This window comes from Ascaphus truei, chromosome 5 (assembly GCF_040206685.1).
Source record: "Ascaphus truei isolate aAscTru1 chromosome 5, aAscTru1.hap1, whole genome shotgun sequence".
Lineage (NCBI taxonomy): Eukaryota > Metazoa > Chordata > Amphibia > Anura > Ascaphidae > Ascaphus > Ascaphus truei.
This window is the reverse complement of record NC_134487.1, coordinates 55820403-55844888: the sequence shown is the minus strand read 5'-3', so window position 1 is coordinate 55844888 and position 24486 is coordinate 55820403. Positions and strand designations below refer to the sequence as shown.

General features: G+C 49.1%; 1 protein-coding gene across 1 annotated transcript in view; it reads right to left on the bottom strand.

The window, feature by feature from the left end:
• Nucleotides 1-211: 211 nt before the first annotated feature.
• The window catches only part of MOV10L1 (Mov10 like RNA helicase 1), a 120672-nt gene continuing 96397 nt past the window's right edge, over nucleotides 212-24486 (bottom strand). Inside the window, exons 24-26 of the mRNA XM_075599833.1 lie at nucleotides 7533-7673; nucleotides 2556-2647; nucleotides 212-1210 (exon numbers count right to left, since the gene is read on the bottom strand). Coding sequence (XP_075455948.1) covers nucleotides 1201-1210; nucleotides 2556-2647; nucleotides 7533-7673 — 243 coding nt within the window. The 3' untranslated portion in view covers nucleotides 212-1200. The remainder of the gene's footprint in view (nucleotides 1211-2555; nucleotides 2648-7532; nucleotides 7674-24486) is intronic.

The window sequence follows — 24486 nt, the reverse complement described above, 5'->3', positions numbered from 1 at the left end:
TTTAATTAACAACCTTTAAGATTTGCTAGATCGGTGTATGTTATGCCGGGTACAGCTTGTTTCAGAATAAGACAGGTAAAGTACATGCATTCTACCTTACAATCCAGGCTTTCTGGCAGCATGTGGTTTAAAAAATATGTACCTCCAACTTCTCTTAAAAGCTCCTACATACTAACACTATATTTGATAGAAAAACACCACACAGTTCTCTGATATTGTATTATGCTTTATTAACTTAAGGCACTGTGCGATTTAGAGAACAAAAACAAAACATATGTAGTACACAAACTTAATTAACATTCGTGAACCACAAGGAGGCAACAGAGTGTACTTTCATCTAAGATTCCTTCTAGCTAAAGCTCCAGCGATTCCCCAGCACTGCTCTCTCTTCTTCAGAGTATTCTCTATCCCATAATTGTAACATCTAGGTTATGAAGTCGTGCTACCTATTAATTAGAACTGCATCAAGTCATACAAAGCTACCCGGGTGCATGAGTTACGAAGACCATAGCATCACTTCTTAGCAGATTGTTTAACTGGTCTGCTAAAAAAAATAAAAAAAGATTTTTGATTTATTTTTTTCTTTGACCTAAAACTGGCATTGCGATAAACATCTTAATCATGACAGCTTTGTGATTTAAGTGATATGAAACATTTTTGGTAAACTAAAAAACATACGTGGTTTCAAATGCATTGTAAAAGTAGTAGTCGCATTAGTTGTGTTTCAAGATGTGCAAACAATCTACAATACTGGTGAACTAAAGAAGCAATCCAAGCTGTCAGATATTCTTGGGCGAAATATATATATATATCCATGACGCGGGAGCTTTAAAGCCCTGCTTGCTCAGCCGGAGCACCTACTTGGGAAGTGTCACCAGAAGCAGGGGCTCCCTGAACCTGAAATTAACAGGGTTCAGCGCAAGAGACCCCCTGGTTCAATACTATATAAAACATTTGGAAAAAATTGCTGTCTTGGATTGCTCCTTTTAAACAGGAAAACACATACAACACATTTTGGTAAAAATGCTTTGTTTGACCCTGTACTATTTTGGGAATGACCTGCAGCTCTTGAGTAACTGCGCTGGTTTCTAAATACATGGCAACTTCAGTTTTCATAACTAGTAAGTAATCAAATGAAAGCACTTGAAGTGATTTTGAATCTGTGTTGAGGATCATCTTTAGTTTGTCAAAGGACTGTAGCTAGTCGCACCTGCACGAATAACAAAAAATAAAGACAGACTGTTTAATGTTGTTTATATACAAAGAAACCCCCAATGCACATCTAATATGACACTTTTTTAAATATACATTTGTATGTTTTTCTCTCATAAGTATGGGTCATTTAGTGCAATCTTTTAGCCAAAACAGGCCTTTAACCACTCAGGTACCACATACGTACATGTCACATCTCATGTTATTGAGCATCATTGCTTTGTTTCATCTTTTCTCTATGTAGAGGAGGAAATTGAAAAGACAGTATAACATTGGTAGTGTAGGAACCTGCTGAACGGGTCTGACCTTGACATGGTTGTAGCTTAACATGTTTTGGCCAAAATATTGAACTAAATGACCGATACATACAAGAAAAAAAAACCATAGAAATAAATCAAACAATTTGTCATATTGGATGGGCATTGGGGCTTTTGTTTACTGTTGTATATTGGAGTTTGAACAATTAAATACCGGTATATAAAAATGCAATACTGTGGGACTTTTGCATGAATAACAGAGAGAAGTCCAACAAGTCTCCAATTAATTTACCAAAATGTTCCTTCTCAAGGGAAGCTCCAGATAGAATACTCAGATAATGAAGAAATCCATGGATAAGCCATACAGAGCTAGTTACCGAACTGCTCAATGTGCCAAACCACTACACAGTTTCACAGAACACCTTATTTAACAACCTTTTGGTACAGGGGGTTAAATATCACCACCTCAACCCATACACGATCATTTTCTGTGTTATAAAGCTTTGTACAGCCTAGGTAGAGACTGGTTAATTTTAACTTAAAATTACACTGCATATACAGTACTCACAGATCAAAGGTACGCTGTAAACCAGTCCTCAAGGGTCACCAACAGGTCAGGTTTTCAGGATATCCCTGCTTCAGCACAGCTGGCTAAATCAGTAGCTGAAAGACGGAGCCAGCAGTGCTGATGCAACGATATCCTGGAAGCCTGAACTGTTGAGGACTTGACTGGAGTAGCCCACCCCTGCTTTAAACAAAATCACCAATTCTGCAATTCATAGACACTCTTGCTATCATACCATGTAGCTTTGATTGATATAGCTGTTTGGGACATAGCATCGTTTTGTAAATATGCACCATAAGACACTTTTTTAACCACTTCAAAAATCGGCCATAAGATATAGAAGCCTTTATTTTTAATTTAGTGGAACCTATAGGAAAAAATAAATCCAGGGAGTCAGAATTATTCATTGGACAATTCTCCTGTGAATGAAGACCTTCCTTATCATACAGTAAAATGTAGTTGCTCCCAATACTAGTAAGCTACACAGTACACAAGCTTGCTCACATTTAAAGACTACTCACTGTTGAAGAGATTCAAGGCCAGGAGGTAAATTACAACCAGTATATGCTCCATTCACCAGGCTGTATTCAAGTAAAGCACAGAAGCACGGATCCTAGTAGGAATAAAAATAAATTTATGCTGTAAAAAGAATGCATGATCTTTTACGACTACCACACTAACATCCTAAGAGTGGTTCAGTATAACTGTGGATCAGATTTTAGGCCTTTCAGTATGTTTAGTAGAGTTGTTTAAAAAGGAGAAACCCATCATAATGAGCCTCTATTATTATTTTTAAACAGGGTTGGAACTGGGAGAAGGAGGGGGGGGGGGGGGCTGAGTGTCATGGGAGACCAATGCTTTTAACACTAAAATACCCGGATCCTTTGATTGAGCAAAGCAAGAGATAAAATAAATTGTAATTTATTTACACAATGAACATACACAGCTTGATTTACAATTACAACAAAAAAAAGCTGTGTGTGCTGTGCACGCGCATAGTAAGTGAAACTTCTTTGACTTTTGTCACAGAAATTGTATTTGTGTTGGTGATGTTTTAATTAAAAATCAAAATACAATCTCAATGACAAAACGCAAATAAATTTGACTTAGAATGCGCGTGCTCGGCACACATCCCCTGTATTAGCTATTTGCACTAAGTGTGAATTCCGCGTGTGACAGTGTGCGTGTGACTGAGAGTGTGCGTGTGACTGAGAGTGTGCGTGTGACTGAGAGTGTGCGTGTGACTGAGAGTGTGCGTGTGACTGAGTGTGCGTGTGACTGAGAGTGTGCGTGTGACTGAGAGTGTGCGTGTGACTGAGAGTGTGCGTGTGACTGAGTGTGCGTGTGACAGAGTGTGAGTGTGACTGAGTGTGCGTGTGACTGAGAGTGTGCGTGTGACTGAGAGTGTGCGTGTGACTGAGAGTATGCGTGTGACTGAGAGTGTGCATTTGACTGAGCGTGTGACTGAGCGTGTGCGTTTGACTGTGCGTGTGACTATGCGTGTGACTGCGTGTGACTGCGTGTGCGTCTGACTGTGAGTGTGACTGAGTGTGCGTCTGACTGTGAGTGTGACTGAGTGTGCGTGTGACTGTGAGTGTGCATGTGAGTGTGACTGAGTGTGCATGTGACTGTGTGTGGGGGTCTGGGGGGGTCAGTGTGTGGGGGTCTGGGGGGGTCAGTCAGTGTGTGTGGGGCTCTGGGGGGTCAGTGTGTGTGGGGGTCTGGGGGGGTCAGGCAGTGTGAATTCCGCGTGTGACAGTGTGCGTGTGACTGAGAGTGTGTGTGACTGAGAGTGTGCGTGTGACTGTGAGTGTGCGTGTGACTGAGAGTGTGCGTGTGACTGAGAGTGTGCGTGTGACTGAGAGTGTGCGTGTGACTGAGAGTGTGCGTGTGACTGAGAGTGTGCGTGTGACTGATAGTGTGCGTGTGACTGATAGTGTGCGTGTGACTGATAGTGTGCTTGTGACTGAGAGTGTGCGTGTGACTGAGAGTGTGCGTGTGACTGAGAGTGTGCGTGTGACTGAGAGTGTGCGTGTGACTGAGTGTGTGCGTGTGACTGAGTGTGCGCGTGTGACTGAGAGTGCGCGTGTGACTGAGAGTGCGCGTGTGACTGAGTGCGCGCGTGTGACTGAGAGTGCGCGTGTGACTGAGTGTGCGTGTGACTGAGTGTGCGTGTGACTGAGCGTTTGCGTGTGACTGAGCGTGTGCGTTTGACTGTGCGTGTGACTATGCATGTGCGTGTGACTGCGTGTGCGTCTGACTGAGTGTGACTGAGTGTGCATCTGACTGTGAGTGTGACTGAGTGTGCGTGTGACTGAGTGTGACTGAGTGTGCGTGTGACTGAGTGTGACTGAGTGTACGTGTGACTGTGCGTGTGAGTGTGACTGAGTGTGTGTGACTGAGTGTGCGTGTGACTGTGAGTGTGTGTGGGGGTCTGGGGGGGTCAGTGTGTGAGGGTCTGGGGGGGTCAGTCAGTGTGTGTGGGGCTCTGGGGGGTCAGTCAGTGTGTGTGTGGGTCTGGGGTGGTCAGTCAGTGTGTTTGGGGGTCTGGGGGGGTCAGTCAGTGTGTGTGGGGTTCTGGGGGGGGTCAGTCAGTGTCTGTGGGGGTCTGGGGGGGTCAGTCAGTGTGTGTGGGTCTCTGGGGGGTCAGTCAGTGTGTGTGGGGGTCTGGGGGGGTCAGTCAGTATGTGTGGGGGTCTGGGGGGTCAGTCAGTGTGTGTGGGGGTCTGGGGGGGTCAGTCAGTGTGTGTGGGGGTCTGGGGGGTCAGTCAGTGTGTGTGGGGGTCTGGGGGGGTCAGTCAGTGTGTGTGGGGGCCTGGGGGGGTCTGTCAGTGTGTGGGGGGGTCCGGGGGGGGGGTCCGTCAGTGTGTGGGGGGGTCAGTCAGTGTGTGGGGGGGTCCATCAGTGTGTGGGGGGTCCGGGGTGGGGGTCCGTGCGGGTTGCGCCCGGGTTTTTGTACCACCGCTTCCTGGGGGGCCCGCAAACGCCCGCGTCACTGGAGGGCTGAATGGCGCTGCTGCCAGCCGCTTCTGCGCATGCGCGGCATGGCAGCGGTAGTGGAAGTTAGGCGGGCCCATGTGTGGGCTGGGAGGGAGGTCCCATTCGGGTAAGGAAAGGGTGGGTGGGGGGCTGTCCCGGTCGGGCGGTCTCTGCTGTCCTGGGCAGCAGACGGGGACACATGTCAACAGCCGTGCCAGCGGGCGGGGAACGGCGCCACTGCCAACCGCTTCTGCGCATGCGTGGCTTTCCTCCAGTCCCCATGATTACTGAGCATGCGCGGCCTGGATGTGCGGGGGGAATGGCGGCCGTTAGGAGCGGCGCCGGCGGCTATCGCCGCCGCATATGTCATCAGCCATGTGGGGGGAGCGGGGGCCATTAGGAGCGGCGCCGGCGGCTGTCGCCGCCGCATCTGATTTGTGGAGCGGGTGTGATGTCAGTGTTGGGGTCGGGCTGAGCCAGAACACAGCCCGGCCTCAACTGCCAGCACTGACGTCACATCCGTTTCATTTCTGTCTCCACCATCCATTTTTGCCCCATCACGAATGGAGGCGCCACTAAGGAAGTTTCACTTCAAAAATACACTAACTAGTTACGATGTTAAGTCTTGTTACAGGACGGATCATTCACTGCATGATAAATATTAGGTGCATCTGTTACATGATGGAACTTAGATGGAACTGATCCCCGATGGGCGGCACGGATTATTATAGGGTCAAAAATCTCCCTATACCTAACCCTGCCAGCCAATCTCTGCGTGGGAATAAATTATCCCACCTATCCTGGTGTTTGCCAGTCCTGTGTAGCCTGGCACTGGGGAGCTTCAGCATAGCAACTGGGCATGTGCGACAAACTCCATCTTTTACCCACTTGTCACTTAGCATATGGGACTCTTCCCTTGTGACAGTTTGTCTGCTTTGGGCCGGACATCTGGACATCTGCTAAGATGGAGGTGTTTGCATCTACCCCTCCCCACTTAACACTTTACTTGGCGAGCTCTTTTCAACTACGGGATTATTCCAGACACAGTGGAACCGAATCAGCGGGATGGCTTAGAAGTTAGAGTTATATATGCATTACTTACCTCACAGGAATCTCCTGCTATACACGTCTAAGCACAGTACTTACAACTTAAGTGTTAGCTCCTGTTCTGGACACCTGAATGAAAATCCCCTTATGTCTATAATGTTAAAACAGTTAAACTAGGGGAACTTTAATTCATTTACCAGAGAGTCTGTCCTGCGCTTCTGTGTATTACACACGTTCCACCCCGTGGGTGTGTGTCAGACACTGGAGCTTAGCATGAGGGGAACTTTAATTCATCAATTTTTATAAGGCTTTATAAAAATTGCGTGATAACCTTTTTAATGATTTTACTCCAGCAGCACTCACAGCAAAACTCAGCGCCCTCTGACCTTCCTAGCCGAAGTTAGCTAAATGCTATGCGCTGTGCTGTAAGCTGCTGCTTTTTAAAATCCCCTTTTCCTTTGCGCGGTTTACAGGTAAACACTCTTCCAATAACCCATATATTTAAAACATGATAGGATTCTCGCCACCTTATCCCTGGTGGGAGACACACAGACTGTTTTTAATACAATTACAGCCATCACTGGGTCGCAGAACTGACACTCTACACTTTAACGTAAAAACACCTATAACTCTCTTCCCCTTATACTTGGTGAGAGATATACTGAACCCCACACTGGGTCTTGGGGTTATACCGGGACCTGTAATGTAATTCAGTTCCCTGCCCGTTCTTACTGTCCTGGTCTGTGCTGAAGCAGGGAAATTTGGCGGTGAGCTGCAAATTGCTTTCAAGGGAGTATTTTATCCGGTGGTCTGTGTTCCTCATGTCCTCAGGAATCTGGAGGGATTCCAGAGTACATGTTTTGGGGTAACCTTGGGGGAGAGCGCGGGACCCCTGTAGCCAAAGCCCTGCCCCCCCGCCCCCCGGAAATTCTCCCAACCTGCAAAAATAAAAAATTATTAAAAAATGGGGAGGGGTGGGAACAAAGGAAAAAACGGAGTAGGAGGAACTACTCCTATAATTGGAAGATTATAGAGTTTGCATTACCCAAATCTGCTGGGTAAATCTGGTCTGCACTAGGAAGAGCGAACAACGAAATGTAAAAGAAAACAATAAAATCATCTTTATTTGCATCCCTAAGTGATGCGAGGTTATTGGCTTGAAATTGCACAAACTAAAGTTGTAAGAAACAAACATTGTGCTACACCTGTTAATGCCCAACACAGACTGTACAAAGCAATCAAAGACCTTCATTCAAGGTCTCTCAATTTAGACCTCCCTGGGGTGCAAGCATTTCCCTCCATTAGTCATCTCTACCGCTAGCTTTGGTTCTAAACGTCCCACGGCAGAGATTACGGATAATGAAAACGCACAAGTCCTGCACTTAGGTTATGTTCCTTAAAATGATGATGCAACAGTCAGCATTGCAAGGTTCTCCAGCAATGAATACAGATAATTGTTTGTGGGTACATACCTTGGCAAGGATGTGTGGATTTCCAAGCACAATGAGCAATGCTTTTGGTCTAGTTATTGCAACATTAAATCGTTTTGGATTAGACAGAAATCCCAAAAAGTATCTTGAATCCTCATAAGCCATGTCTTCGCGAGACCGCACCTATAAACAGATTTTTGCACAGGTCTTGAGAAGCACAAATATTTGCAAACTTGTGCACTCTTTCAAAATCATAAGGGTGCTCATGTAACATACTCATTGTGCGCTGTCAACATCACGCAACCAGTGCAATACACAACACTGTAAGCCCATCTACAGATCCGTGCATGTATTTGCTGTTCTGAATTGATCGCATTATATATACCAAATGCAAACATATACAGATTTATCAGGCCTCATTTCCATTTTCTGATGTAGGCCTCAATACTGCAGTATTCTGTGACAGCATTGCCAATGAATCCTAGGTAAGCCCTGTGATAATGTAAAACATACCCGAGTATGTTCAGATATCTAGGGAAACAGTGACGCGACACACACACACACAGACACACACACACACACACACAGACACACAGACATTCAGAAAGGCTCCAGTTGGGGTTGAAACTTCCAGTAATAAAAACCACCCTTTAGGCACATCGGAGTGCCTGTCCAGCCCTTCTATTTATGGTGTATCCTGTCTGAGGAGCTTGCAAATTAGACTGTAAGCTCCTCGGAGCATGGACTCAGCGAGTGCACAGAGCGCCCACAGAACACCTTGTTTGAGGAGGGGGTTACTGTGTGAGTAGGGACGGGCTGGTTACTGTGTGAGCAGGGGGGGGTGTACTTTGAGCAGGGGGGGGTACTTTGAGCGGGGGGGGCTACTTTGAGCGGGGGGGAACTGTGTGAGGAGGGGGGGGGGTACTGTGTGAGGGGGGGGAACTGTGTGAGGAGGGGGGGTACTGTGTGAGCAGGGGGGTAAGCGGGGGGGATACTGTGAGGAGGGGGGATACTGTGAGCAGGGGGATACTGTGAGCAGGGGGGTTACTGTGTGAGCAGGGGGGGTGGTTACTGTGTGAGCAGGGGGGGTGGTTACTGTGTGAGCAGGGGGGGTACTGTGTGAGGAGGGGGGGTACTGTGAGGAGGGGGGGATACTGTGTGAGCAGGAGGGTAAGCGGGGGGGGATACTGTGAGGAGGGGGGTACTGTGAGGAGGGGGGGTACTGTGTGAGCAGGGGGGTAAGCGGGGGGGATACTGTGATGGGGGGTACTGTGTGAGGAGGGGGGGTAATGTGTGAGTAGGGGGGTACTGTGTGAGGGGGGTACTGTGTGAGAGGGGGGAACTGTGTGAGCAGGGGGGGGGAACTGTGTGAGCAGGGGGGTAGGCGGGGGGGATACTGTGAGGAGGGGGGGTACTGTGTGAGGAGGGGGGATACTGTGTGAGTAGGGGGGGGATACTGTGTGAGCAGGGGGGGTAAGCGGGGGGGATACTGTGAGGAGGGGGGGTACTGTGTGAGGAGGGGGGGTACTGTGTGAGGAGGGGGGATACTGTGTGAGTAGGGGGGGATACTGTGTGAGCAGGGGGGGTGGTTACTGTGTGAGCAGGGGGGGTGGTTACTGTGTGAGGAGGGGGGGGTACTGTGTGAGGAGGGGGGTACTGTGAGGAGGGGGGGATACTGTGTGAGCAGGGGGGTAAGCGGGGGGGATACTGTGAGGAGGGGGGGTACTGTGTAAGGAGGGGGGTACTGTGTGAGTAGGGGGGTACTGTGTGAGTAGGGGGAACTGTGTGAGCAGGGGGGTAGGCGGGGGGGATACTGTGAGGAGGGGGGGTACTGTGTGAGGAGGGGGGATACTGTGTGAGCAGGGGGGGCAAGTGGGGGGGATACTGTGAGGAGGGGGGTACTGTGTGAGGAGGGGGGATACTGTGTGAGTAGGGGGGGGATACTGTGTGAGCAGGGGGGTAAGCGGTGGGGATACTGTGAGGCGGGGGGTACTGTGTGAGGAGGGGGGGGTACTGTGTGAGGGGGGTACTGTGTGAGCAGGGGGGAACTGTGTGAGCAGGGGGGGAACTGTGTGAGCAGGGGGGGGAACTGTGTGAGCAGGGGGGGGAACTGTGTGAGCAGGGGGGGTGGGGGGGTACTGTGTGGGCAGGGGGGGATACTGTATGAGCAGGGGGGGATACTGTGTGAGCAGGGGGGGATACTGTGTGAGCAGGGGGAGATGGGGGGGTACTGTGTGAGCAGGGGGGGGTACTGTGTGAGCAGGGGGGATGGGGGGTACTGTGTGGGCAGGGGGGGGGTACTGTGTGAGCAGGGGGGGGTAATTCTGTGTGATCTTTTGGTAATTAATTCTGTGTGGTCTTTCGGTTAACATGAAAGATGCTGGCCTTTGAAGTGGTAGGGTGCTTTGTGATCGTGGCCTTGAGCGCCCACAGCGCCCAGAACTCACACAGCACACAGAGTTCCCGCAGAGCGCGCACAGCGCACAGAACCCACAGCCCGCAAATAGCGCCCACAGAGCAGTGACAGAGGCAGCACAATCCCATAAAGAGGAGAGGTAGGAGATCTTCAGCTTATGTCCTATTCACTTATACAGTATTCTTCTGTTCTATTGTACTGTTTTGCTGGGTTTGTGTTTTTATTCTATTTTAAGCTTTTATTAATGTTTTGTCCCAATTTTGCCCAAAGCCCCCCCCCCCAAAAACCAAAACAAAACATTTTTTTTTTTAAATTTTAAAACGGGAGCCACGTTAATACCGCATTAAGCTGTATTAGTGTATGTAGATACTATGTGGTCCCTATTGGTAAATAGGTATAGAATTACATTGTACACATACATACTCATCTTCCTCAGCAAATGTAAAAAGGAACATCTGATCCCAAAAGGACTCTCCTTCAGAGAACCCATTTGCGAACACATACAACACAAAATTTTCCCAACAACTGTGCACCAGGACCTCTGAAAGATTAAGGAACTATCTGATAGCATCTGTTACAGCAACAGGAGAAAGACAAAAGAGATGATAGACATCATCCTGAACACACAAGAAATACACGCAGACACATGGAGAGGACTCCAAACATTCCATGAAAAATTCCTGAAGGGTCTAATTAGCAACAAGGAAAAGAAACTCCACAGACGGAGGCCGAGAATGAGATACTCTGCAGCAGCCAGTACAACCACAAACAATACAAACAGGGACAATCACCAACAGCAGGACTGCACATCTCAAGACTACACACCAAATAAAGTAGAGTTATCTGTATCATCAAAAGGTGTCACATTCTGCCCTACCAAGCCCATGGACAAGATCAAGCTGTGGCACTGACCTCGAAAGGTTACAAAACCATTTTTAAGGTTTCGGGGCTCCACCAATCCACTGTCACACAGTCTACAAATGGAGAACGTTCAAGACCACAATCACTCTACCCAGGAGCAGTTATCCTACCAAAATCTCTCCAAGAACCAACTGTCAAATCATCTAGGAAGTCACAAAGAACACCAGAGTAACATCCAAGGACCTGCAGCCCACTCTCACCTTGGCTAATGTGAGTGCTCAGTCAGGAAGAAACCACAGCTCTCGAAAAAGAACATTACTCCCCGTCTGAAGTTTGCCAAAGAGCACATAGATGAATTACAAGACTTCTGGAACAATGTTCTCTGGACATATGAGTCAAAAGGTAGAACTTTTTGGCCTCAATGAGAAACGTTATTTTAGGCGAAAACCAAACACTGCGTTTGAACAGAAGAACCTCATCCCAAACGTCAAGCATTGTGGTGGGAGTGTGTTGGTTTGGAGCTGCATTGCTGCCTCAGCACCTGGACGCATTGCTGCCTCAGGACCTGGACGGCTTGCCATCATTGATACAACCATGAATTGTGCATTGTATCAGAAGATTCCAGAGGAGAATGTCAGGCCATCCATCTGTGAGCTGAAGCTGAAGCAAAAGTGGGTCATGAAGACAACGATTCTAAACATACAAGCAGATCTACCAAAGAATGGCTGCAGAAGAAGAGATTCTTCATTTTAGAATGGCCTACTCAAAGTTCGGACCTAAACCCCATCAAAATGTTTTGGCAGGACCTGAAGAGAGTTCGTTAATCCTAGTTAAAGCAATTCTGTATGAAGGAATGGGCCAACATTCCTCGAAACGAATGCGAGACTGACCAGCAGTTACAGGAAAAGTTTAGTTGAAGTCATTGCTGCTCAAGGGAATGCCAGCAGGTATTGAATCTAAAGCTACACATACTTTTTCACACATGCATTCTGAATGTTGAATTATTTGTGGATAAATAAAAGCATCATGCTTTTGTGTCATTTGTTTGATCAGGTTATCATCTATTATTAGAACTTGGATTAAGATCCAATAGTATTTTCACATATTTCAAACCTAAAATCTTAAGGGGTTCACAAACGTTTTATCGCGATATAGAGATAGATAGATACACACACACACACAAAGTGGATGCGTGCATAAGTATTAAGTGAAGCAACCACAAGGTGTTCCTGGAATTTAAAATGAAGAGCACGGCTTTGCAGGTGTGGGGGAAGAACCCTGCGACCGTGTTTTGGTCAGAGAAGGAAGGTGGAAGGGGAAACATACAGTAGAGCCAACGTTTATTCTAACATTTGCAGTAAACTAGTCGGGTTACATTCTGGGTATGTGCTGGGTATGTTCTGGGCTAGTTTGAGGCACGTTTAAGGCATTTCTGCATTGACTAACGACCCATAGGATTAACACAGCAGGGATCTCTGGCAATTCAGTTTGAATGGGACTGCCAGGGACCCCCGCTGTTAATCTGATAGGCCATTAATCAATGCAGAAATGCTGGGGCTAGTTTAAGGAAAGTTTAAGGCATGTATTCAGAATGTACCTGGGTGTACCTGGGTCTTTTGGGGAATTGCCACTGGTTTTTGTTAGAATAAGAGTTGCCTCTACTGTATATCCCCCCAAAATTCCCAGAACACAGATTCAATTATTCTTAAAGCTTTAACAGCAACGTTTTCCCAATTTCTCTTTAGATGTAAAAGAATGTCAGACTAACGAGCTCCAAACCATTTTTTTCTGAAGCCAGGGTCACGTTTGATGTGTGAATGGCTCCCGATAGCATTAACTCAGTTCCCTTTTAAATCACTCCAAGCCCTGTAATATTTCCTCCACTTTATTGGGAAAGGCAGCGGAATACAGATTCTTGTGGATGGTACGTAGTGGTGATTATTAGTTAGAAACCGGTAAAAAGAGATGGCCTCACCATGGGGGATGAACAGAGAAGGGTCTTGTACTCACTGTCTCCAGGGTGGAAAAGGAAGTGAGGGGCAGTGTGGGTAAAGGGAATAGTCTAGGGGCAGACTATCTCTGAACAAACAGGAGGGGGGGCAGATTAGCCCATTCTGGTGAGGATCTCAGAAACTGCAGTAGCAGCTCACTGATTCCATGCCCGGAGGCAAGAAATGCAACATTGTTGCAAGTTACACAGGCACAGTATGTGTATGCAAACTCCATGCAGCTGGGAATAAGATCTGACAGGCAGAAGCTGCAAAGGAGAGAGGGGGGTGAGTCAGAAATGTAGTTCTTGTTCCATGACACTCCCCGTCTGGTATCTGTAGATACCACTATATAACAGACTATGTGGAACATATGTGCAATGCATAACAAAGATAACATCACATTCTCAAACGATGCAAGAGTCCATGTCCACATAGCGATGTGACACCGGCCGGTATCACTGGTATCAAGGTCCCTTGGTCAAGGTTCTTTGGCAAAGGATGCAGGGTGGATGCACAGCTCCAGGTTTGCTGGTTGCACCACAATGTCTTTGTGTAAAGGTCTCTGGCACTGTTTCCTTTTAGCCTTGTGAGAGAACAGTCTTTTTGTCTCTGTAGTTTTACCCACAGAATGCATCCCCTTGTAGGTATGCCAGTCGTGGTAGCCTGTCGCTCTATCACCTGGCGTTTGGCAGAAGGAGATGGCTTTTGGCTCCTTGCGGAAGCGGAACAACACTCCTGGAAGACTGGTTGTCGAATCTAGTCCAGTAAAGAGGGCGTCGTTCAGGGAGACTCCCTGAAGCTGAGTGCTGGGGCTGAACACTATCCGGATTTGATCGGGTTCCTGAGGGTGGTAGGCCCCAGATGATTGGAGGTACCGGCATTCTTCACCTTCCTTCATTAGAAGTGCTGGCTTTGCGTGGCCGGTAAGGAATCTCTTCTGGATGAAGGCCACAAAGTTGCTTTTGGTCTCCGGCTCCCTTTGTGGGTTGCGGCGGAGCAAAGTGAGCCTAGAGATGACAGGTTCTCTATTGTTCAGGAGGCGTCTTTTTGGTGAACAGAGTGGTAGCGGGTTCACCCAGCTGCCCGGTCCGTCTTTAACGAGCTACTTGACTGTTAACCTCGGGAATCCTCTATCTTCCCTCAATGGTGTTTGTTTGTCGTCGTTCCTTGTTGTCTGGAACGCTGTGCACCGTAGGTCATCGGTGCATTTCTCTTGCACGAGAACATCTTCGCGTAGTTTGGTGAAACGCTTTTGTGTCTCTTTGTTGACTGCCATCGGGAGGTTATTGTCTCCCCGGACGTAACGAAGAACAGTCTCTTTTGCCCTAGTAAAACCCTTTATGAAATGTCTCTGTGGCTGTCTCTTTTTAGATGTGTGAGAGGACAGTCCTTTAGACACTGTGGCTTCACCTGTGGGGCGCAATCTTTTGCGGCTATGCCAGCCGTGGCAGTTGGTTGCTTTGTCGCTTGATACTCTGTGGAGAGGAACAACTGTACATCTTAGTCGTGCCACTGCTCGCGAGAGGACTGTTTGATCGGTCATTGACTTTTGGACGATCCCTTTGTCGGTCACCTTTGGGAGGTTACTTTCTTCCTTCGGTGGAATCGACTCATCATCCTTAGCTGTCTGGACTGCTGAGCATCCCAGGCCATTGTCACATCCCCCTGATGTGAGGATGTTTTTGTTGATCTCAGGGGTATGACCTTGTCTCTCCTATCACTTGGAGATGGCCAAGACATGATTCAGAGAGGGATGTGTGTCCACATTCTGTTACCACCATTCTGCGGGCGTCAACATAGTCTCGTCCGTGCTCTTTGTCGGTGCACGCGTTGCCCACTATCACCCATCCTAGGTCAAGTCTTTGTGCGTATGGCGCGTTGTGGGGTCCGTTATGCTGTTTACGGAGTTTATGTACCCTCATGATGTCCCTGCCGAGCAGCAGCAAGATCTTGGCGCCTTGTTCTACCGGCAGGATGTAGTTGGCTATTCCCTTGAGGTGCGGGTAATGGCATGCCATGTCTGGTGTGGGAATCTCGTCCCTGTTTGTGGCCATGTGGCTGCACTCGATGAGTGTGGGAAGGGGCATGTTCACTTTACCGTCTATTGAGCATATGGTGTAGCCATTCACTCTTCTCCCTGTGGTCTCCATTCGCCCTGCGCACGTTCTGAGGATGTAAGGAGAAGCACCGTCTTGTACGTTAAACATATCGAAGAACTCTGACCTGACCATCGATCGGTTGCTCTGGTCGTCGAGGATTGCGTACATCCGAATAGCCTTCTCAGGTTGTCCCTGGGGGTGCACTGCGACAAGGCATATTTTGGAGCAGGATATTTTGTCACCTTCTTTTCCGCAAACCTCAGTGCGCTGAGATGTGATGGATGTTGGCTCTCCTTCTCCTTCCTCCCCTCCATGCTCCGCTACGGAGGATGGGTTCTTGAGTTGGTGGAGTGTCAGCGCCTCTGGGTGTAACGATGTCACGTGCTTGTCACTTTCGCACACTGTGCATTTGATCTCTTCTTTACAGTCCCTGGCTAGGTGAGTCGTGGAACCGCAGCACCTGAAGCAAACTCTGAATTCTCCAAGTAACCTCTTGCGTTCTTCTAGGGACTTCATCCTGAACTCAAAGCACTTGTTGAGTGGGTGTGGCTTCTTGTGTATGGGACATTCCCTGTTTGGATCCCTTGGTTCCTTGTCTCCGGCGACCGACTGATCGGGAGTAGTTTGGGTCGTGGGAGGCACGTCCGTCCTGCGGGCCGAGATGGGTGTTTGGGTGTTACCATATCTCGTCGCTGGTCTCTCATTCCTCAGACTGCTTGCACTGTATGTGGTTTGCGCACCTAAGATGAAACTGGGGTCGTTCCTTGTCCTGACTGCTTCGCGAATGAAGCTCAAGAAAACTGAGAATGGGGGGTAGACGACTTGTTTCTCCCTTTTGTATTTGGAGCCTTGTGAAATCCATTTTTCTTGGAGGTTGAAGGGTAGCTTCTCCAGGATGGGTCTCACTCCACGAGCTGAGTCTAGGACGTTGAGACCTATTAAGGAATTGTCTTTCCTTGCGAACTCCAGTTCTTGCAGCAGGTCTCCGAGCTCTCGTAACTTCGAGTAGTCTTTAGTTGTGATCTTGGGGAAGCTGTCGACTCTTTTGAAGAGCGAATCCTCGACTGCTTCGGGGCTGCCGTAGGACTCTTCTAGCCTTTCCCACACTAGGTCAAGACTTACTTGGGGTTGGTGCGCGTTGGCCGCCCGCAGTCTATTCGCGTGCTCTCTGGATTCGTTCCCCAGGAACTTGAATAGCAGGTTGATCTCTTCCCTTGCTGAGAAGTCCAAGCTGTTGATTGCGTCTTTGAACGTGAACTTCCACGTCCAGTAGTTCTCAGGGCGGTCGTCGAAGCTGGTGAGTCCTGCTTGCACCAGGTCACGCCGGATCATGTACTTGACTATGTCTGTCAGGCCTGAGGCTTCGGCGTGTTTGTCCCGTTCTGAGGTAGTTGCTGGGAGGCTCTGTGCGGTCGCCTCTTCCTTGGCGTGGACGCGTGATGACTGCTGGTCGGTGTGAGGGGCTGTGTTTTCCCGTGTGGGTGTACCTGGATGGCGAGCCTGTTGTAGTGCATCCATGTGCGCGCTGGCGTGTGGATCACTGTTGCGGCTGTGGCTATCCCAGGCAGCATGTACCATTGAAGGAACAGCGTCTTCTCCTCGTGGGCCTTGCAAGTCTTTGGTGTCTGTGGAGTCGCTCCATCCGTGTTGAGATGGTGCGCTGGTGTTTACACTGAAGAGGCTCCTTACGTAGTCTTCAGTGCGTTGGGCTGGATCCTCTGAGGCTATCCGTCTGTACGGTTGCTCCCCGCCGTCCTGTAGCGTGGCTGCTTCTAGGACTTCAGCTTGGGCTATGGCGGCGGCGGCTTCCTTCTCTTGGTTAAGTGCCTCTAGTTCCGCATCAAATTCGGCTTTCCTACGCATAGTGGCTGCAGCAGTACCGGCGGCAGCAGTGGCCGCAGCGGCGGCGGCATTAGCAGCGGCTGTCTGTTCCTCCTCTTCTATGCGCGCTCTTCCTGCTCTTATGGCAGCCTCTCTGCGACTATATTCGGCCCTGGCACGTGCGGCCTCTGCAGTGGCTCGCGCTTTAGTAGCGTTTGTGCTTGCGCTGGACGCGTTAGATTGCGCGGATCTTGCTGACCTTGATGAGTGCCTGGATGTGCTTGAGCGCTGCGACTTTTCTCTCGCTTTGGGCGTTTGCGATGGCTCTCTGCACGACGCCATCGTGCTCCAGGTCAATCGCCTTTTGCAGATTGCGTTCCCGCGTGCTGTCTTCTGTGTTAGTTCTTGTCAGATAGGTGAAATATGCCTGTGACAGCGTTACGTAACGTCTATGGCTTGACTTAATCTGAGTAATAGCTTGCTTAATCTGGGTTTCTTGATCGCTAGCACTTGCAACATTACTCACGATCAGTGTCCTCCCAGGCCTTCTCTAATTTTTCGCGGTGTACGTCAATGTCAGCCTCATATTTTTCGCGGGCCTTTTGTGTCAGTGTGACTGTCCGTTTGGGCCTTGCGCCTGCCTGCGCCTGTTGCAGTTGCGCAGCGTTCTCTGTGTCTGAGTGATCGCTCTCCTGCGTGATTTCTGGTGAGGCTCTGAGTTCTGCCATGCTGTAGGTGTGTGTAGGCCTTTAGCCAGTGCGTGTGGCGTGCGGTCTTTTACCTTGTCAGCGATGGGCGTCTGTCTCAGATGATGCCGAGCGGTGTCCTGCAGCGTGCAGCGTAGGGGTAGCTGTACTCACAGGTGTCCGGTGGCTCTGACCCGTGTCCTGGCGTGTGTCCGGTAGCGTGGCCCTTGATGGCGCTAGCCGTGGTGACGTGCGCAGGGGTAGGTGAAATGGTGGCTCCTCACTATGGGGCTGTGCAGAGGGTGAGCTCAGACAGAGAAAGGCATTAGGTTTTGTGTAAGAAGCACTGTATGTATGCAAAGCTGCTGAGCAGTTTGAGCTAATTCTTGTCTGTTAAGGCTGCAGGCTGTGTGCATTTTGCTGTGTAAGCTGCTTGCTTGTTTCTTTAGCATAAAGGCTGTGGGTAGCAGCTCCTCTGTGTGTGTCCCAAAGGCACACGGTCCTCTTTTTACTTTTCTGAAGCCAGGGTCACGTTTGATGTGTGAATGGCTCCCGATAGCATTAACTCGGTTCCCTTTTAAATCACTCCAAGCCCTGTAAAATTTCCTCCACTTTATTGGGAAAGGCAGCGGAATACAGATTCTTGTGGATGGTATGTAGTGGTGATTATTAGTTAGAAACCGGTAAAAAGAGATGGCCTCACCATGGGGGATGAACAGAGAAGGGTCTTGTACTCACTGTCTCCAGGGTGGAAAAGGAAGTGAGGGGCAGTGTGGGTAAAGGGAATAGTCTAGGGCAGGGGGGCGCAAACTTTTTTCCCTGCGCCCCCCTGCCGGCTGTCCCCTCACTCCCGCGCCCCCCTCCCAACCCCAACTTACCTGCGCTCCGGTGTAATGACGCCACGTTGCCATAGCAACGTGACGTCACATGACCTCGCAGCGTCATTTTGACGCCGCGTTGCCATGGCGACACAGGGAGGAAGCAGCCGGAGCCACGGTAAGTTATGTTTACAGAGGCCCTGCAGCTCCCCCGGCACTTAATTTAAGTGCCTTCGGGAAGCGCGCGGGGCCTCTGTAAACCCCGCGCCCCCCGTCGGCAGTGTCGCGCCCCCCCTGGGGGTCGCGCCCCACAGTTTGCGCACCGCTGGTCTAGGGGCAGACTATTTCTGAACAAACAGGAGGGGGGGCAGACTAGCCCATTCTGGTGAGGATCTCAGAAACTGCAGTAGCAGTTCACTGATTCCATGCCCGGAGGCAAGAAATGCAACATTGTTGCAAGTTACACAGGCACAGTATGTGTGTGCAAACTCCATGCAGCTGGGAATAAGATCTGACAGGCAGAAGCTGCAAAGGAGAGAGGGGGGTGAGTCAGAAATGTAGTTCTTGTTCCATGACACATTTGTTCCCACAACATGTACAATAACAAAGAAATACAGGCAGATATTCCCCATTGGAGATCATCAACCGCAGAAAAAAATAAAACAATGTTTAAAGATGACAAAAAACAAACAAAAAACTTGTGAGTCAAGAATCCCCTTTAAGTGAATTTATATCACGGGTTTTATAGATAAAATATTTTTTATATGTAGCCCTCCTACCCCCCACCCTAAGTGAGATCTAGGTGGGCAGGTGTATCTGACTGCGGACCAGGGTGGTGCTGTACCTGGTTTGTAACTAGGAGAGCCGAGCTTCCGCCACGGGGAACCTGGGGCAATACAATACTATGGATAACTACTTACAATGGGTGCAGCGCCTCCACCTGCGATGGCTCCCACCAGAGGGGGAAGTAGTTCCTCACAGGACATTCAATAACCACGTACAACGGAATTGATAATGATTAATACCTTTACTACCGGCATAGCATGAATACAACATCAACACATAGGCGTCACGGCGGACGCTACCGCTAACTTGCACCACGGCGGGTGCCCACACTTTAGGCGCCACGGCGGACGCTACCACCTCCCCAGAGTGATCCCACCCCGTGTCCAGTGCACCAACCCAATGTCTCGCACACCCAGAACCTGTACCAATATGTGTGTGTGACTGCGCAGTCACTATGTCTGTTGATAGGCCTTGTTGGTGCACATGAGGGTGTAGGTTACCTGCCCGGGCTCCAGCCACGGGTGCCGCTATATCACTGGGGTTGAATCCGCCGGGATATCCTCCTACGCGTGGGGTGAATTCCAGCGCGGATAATATCACCGTACAGCTCCGCACCGTCTCTACCTTAGTTAGGGTCTGTCTGCTGCCAGCAGGCCGCAGTCACGCTAGCTGGGCCTCCGTGGAGATAGTCCAGCTCCCTCTTAGCAATCCGAGCAATGGCCGTGATACACTCCTAGCAAATATATAATGGGGCAGGGTCCCTAACCTAGGGCCTGTCCCTACAATACTCAGCTGGGATGACTCAGGGCTATCTGGGGCCTAGGGGACTTGCTGGCCTAGTGCAGAGAGTCGCAGACCCCTGCACCCTACCTCCTTCCCCTAGCAGCTCCAGTCACCAACTGCTTTTCTCTGTCTGCTTTGTGCTGCCAGACTCACAGCTCTGCCTCAGACTATCGCAACAATGTTGCAGACCTCCAGGTGCCTCTTACTGACAGAGGCAGCACAGCAACAGGAACTCACTCTAACAACGCGCGCTCGCATACCAGAAGGAGGGGGTGAGTGCGCAAGGGGGGAACCTGACTACACCCTCCCCCTGGTGAAACCATCAACGTCCCCGCTTGAACTAACCCATGCATAACAATATTATATAATAAAAATACAGTGTTAAAATACAACTTAACGATCACTCTAAACGAGATTGTACAGTTCAAACAAACATATTTATAACTGAGGCTAGCTTGGCTTTAGCTTGCTGCTGAGACTCATAGTGAGGTGCCCCTAATGAATCATAAGCCACTCTAGTGGGAGGGCGTCTCACTCGCTGGCTCCTGCGAGTCTCAGTCTCCATTTCTTCATCTTGAGATAGACCATCGTAGGCTTGAGGCCTAGACTCTCTGGCAGAGGGTGAACCAGTTTGGGGAAAGTCTCTTTGTAACTGAACATTGTCTCTTTGAGGCACAAAACTCGGAGTGGTAGGATCTAACGGTTGGTTACTTGGTGATAATCCTGATGAAGGTACTTGAATAGCAGGCCCATTACCCGTTGCTCCTTCGGGAGCTGCCCACCAATCTCGGTTGGATGTTCCCTCCAAAGGATCTTGAATTGTTTCATCTGTGGGCCCTGAATTCTCGGTAGACCCTTCAGGCTCACTGTCGTTTATTAATGTTTCTGTTTCGGGTTCACTTTCTCCCAGTTGTGGGATAGGTAACAAGTGGTTTCGGTGCCAGACTTTTACCCTGCCATTCACGTCACGTATGCAATAAACAGGGAGGCCCGGCATTTGGGACTCTACTTGAAAAGGCCCCTCTCTCCAGCGATCAGCTAACTTGTGCTTGCCGGGAATCCCTAAGTTGCGTAGGAGAACTGCGTCTCCCGGTTGGAGCTCTCTATAGCGTACTTTGTGGTCGTACCTTCTTTTATTATTGGCATTCAGTCTAGCGGTGGCTCTTTCGGCTAACTGATAGGCACGGTGCAGACTGTCCTGGAGTCTCTGCACATATCGATAATGAGCCATGTTGGGTACCCCGTCGGTAGATACCCGTAGGCGGATGTCGATTGGCAGTCTGGCTTCTCTCCCGAACATCATGAAGTATGGGGTGTACCCTGTGGACTCGTGCCTACTGCAATTGTAGGCATGCACCAAGGCCTCAACATGTTTACTCCATTCTCCTTTTTGGAAATCTTTCAGAGTGCCTAGCATGTCCAGCAATGTCCTATTAAATCTTTCAGGGAGCGCATCTCCCTCTGGATGGTAGGGAGTAGTCCTTGACTTTTGAATATTCAACAGTGTTAGCAACTCTTTGATCAGCTTGCTCTCAAAATCCCGTCCCTGGTCAGAGTGCATCCTGCTGGGCAGACCATAATGCACAAAATACTTCTCCCACAGCACTTTAGCCACTGTGGTAGCCTTCTGGTCCTTCGTGGGAAAGGCTTGAGCGTATCGAGTGTAGTGATCTGTCACTACTGCATTAAAACCAGAGACATAACATAAAACACAGACAAAGCTCAGTTTTTAGCACATCTAGTGAGACTCATACACGGTACAGTGCCTAAATATATATGGATAAATATCTAATAAGTAAATGGTCTTTTAGTTTGACATTTTTGGCCAAAATTGTTGTAAGCCCCTGAGCCAACGCCAAGGCAGACCACATATCAGGGGTCCCTAACGCTAATATAAATTCTTAATAACCTGTTTATCAGGGGAACTTGCCTGCTTGCAGTTTGGCTGTGACATCTCTAATACAGAGTGCTTTTCCTGGTAATGTACAGGTTAATAAAAGCTTCAGTCAGACAGAACTTTGCAGCTAATATTGACAGATTTACTATAAATCATTCTTCCTGTTATTAAACAGGTTATTAAGAATTTATATTAGCGTTAGGGACCCCTGATATGTGGTCTGCCTTGGCGTTGGCTCAGGGGCTTACAACAATTTTGGCCAAAAATGTCAAACTAAAAGACCATTTACTTATTAGATATTTATCCATATATATTTAGGCACTGTACCGTGTATGAGTCTCACTAGATGTGCTAAAAACTGAGCTTTGTCTGTGTTTTATCTCTGGTTTTAATGCATATTGCCATGCTCAGTAGCACTCCTCTGACACTCATATGCTTATATATATGTTGTGGGTATTTTTGGGGGTTTAATAGGAGCTTGTTGGGTGTCCAGTATGATCTGTCACTACTAGCACATTTCCTATACCCTTTGAATCTGGCTCTATGCACAAAAAGTCCATACAAACTAAATCCATAGGCCCGGAGCTTTTGAGATGGCCCATTGGGGCAGCACGGGTGGGAAGTGTCTTCCTATGAATGCACCGTAGACATTTCCTGCAATGTTGTTCAATTGACTCCCGCATTCTAGGCCAGAAGAACCGGTCTCGCACTAAACCCAAGGTCTTATCCACCCCCAAATGTCCATGATCATCATGTAGTGATCTTAAAACGAGACCTTGCATACGCCGGGGTAGAAATAGTTGTCGACGGTCAGGATGATTGTGGAATTGAACAACCCTATAGAGTAGGCCGTTATCCATCTCAAACTTATCCCATTCTCTCATGAGGAGGCTCACATCATCGGGAGGAGCCCGTTTCACCAGTGAAGAGTCATTTTTGTGCAGAGCCTCTCGGACAGCCTGAGCCGCAGGATCATGTGTCTGTGCTAGTACCAGTTCCTTCACCGTGAAGATAATGTCTTGGGTTAGACCCATGCCATCGGGGTGGCAGTAAGCTTCTGGAAGGGCTTGAGGTCGACACCCTAAAGAATCCACTACTCGTAGCTCGGAGAATGCCACTCGATCGTTTACAATAGCAGCAGTGGAACACATAGCTCTCATTCCTGGCCCTGGAATTTCTTCCCAAGGGCCATCGTCGGCGGTCTCACCCAGTCCCGATCTCCTAGATAGAGCATCGGCCCCTATATTGAGAGGTCCAGGCTTATATTTCAAAGAAAACTGGTAATTGGCGAGGGTGGCCAACCATCTTTGACCGGTCGCATCTAACTTGGCCGTGGTTTGTACATAGGTCAGCGGATTGTTGTCTGTTCGGACCTCGAAGGTGACCCCATATAGGTAGTCATGTAGTTTGTCAGATATGGCCCATTTGAGGGCGAGGAACTCCAATTTGTGAACAGGATAGTTCTTTTCACTGGGAGTCAAACTTCTACTTGCATATGCCACAGGACGAAGCCCAGTGGGGTACTTCTGGTGTAGCACGGCTCCCAATCCGTTGAGGCTGGCATCCACGTGCAGAATGTAAGGCTTCTCCGGGTCAGCATAGGCTAGAACGGGAGCCTCGGTTAGACTATTCTTCAGCCCCTTAAATGCTTCTTCACAAGCGGACGTCCACCGATCCCCGAAGGGGGTCCTTGGGGTGGTCTTCTTCTGCTTGGGTTCCTCTGGATAGACCTTCAGTAGATTGTTCAGCACAGCCGCCTTCTTGTAGTATCCGTCCACAAACCCTCTGTAGTATCCACAGAACCCGAGAAATGACCTCAGCTCCATCACATTCTCTGGTCTTGGCCAATTCACCACCGCCTCCACCTTGGCCGGGTCGGTGGCCACTCCATCTGCGGACACTATATGACCCACATAAGTGACCGATGTTCGACAGAAGCGGCACTTATCCAAGGAGAGCTTCAGGCCTACTTTCCCTAAGCGATCCAGCACTTTCATCAGTCTAGTCTCATGTTCTTCGAGTGTGGTTCCGAACACAATTATGTCGTCTAGGTATACCAGACACTCACGAGGACACATATCTTCAATCGTCTTCTCCATAAGCCGTTGGAAAGTGGCTGGAGCACCGCAGATACCTTGGGGCATCCGGGTGAACTGATAAAATCCCAGAGGACAGACGAACGCCGTCTTCTCTTGATCAGCTGGGCTCATTGGAACCTGGTAATACCCAGATCGAAGGTCCAACACGCTAAACCACTGGCTTCCGGACAGTGCGCTGAGGATCTCCTCTATTCGTGGTAGCGTGTATTGGTCAGGCACAGTACGTCTGTTCAATATTCTGTAGTCCACGCACAATCGAACAGACCCATTTTTCTTTCGTACCACCACAATCGGTGAGGCATAGGGACTTCGAGATTCGGTCACTATACCGGCCGTTTCCATCTCGTTCAGGACACCACGCACATCCTCCACATCTCTGGGAGCTATACGGCGAGACCTTTCCCTAAATGGCGTGTCATCATTCAGACGAATCGTGTGCTGAGCGTTTCTGCTGCATCCCACGTCCATCTCACTAGTAGAGAACACATCTCGTCTCTCTCTCAACTGAGCAAGTAGCTTCTCCTTCCATTCTTCCTCCAGGGGAGACTCTCCGAAGTCGAATTGTAGTGCCTCGGGCTCTTCTCCCACACGGGCAGTGTGAACGGTCACTGTGTCGTCCACAGGATCCACAGGATAAATTCTACCCAGCCTTTGTCCTACTTCAAGCGGCACAGTATGTAGAGACATGTTCTGGATAGACACGGTAATCTTCCTGGGGACATTAGATGGCCAATCCCGT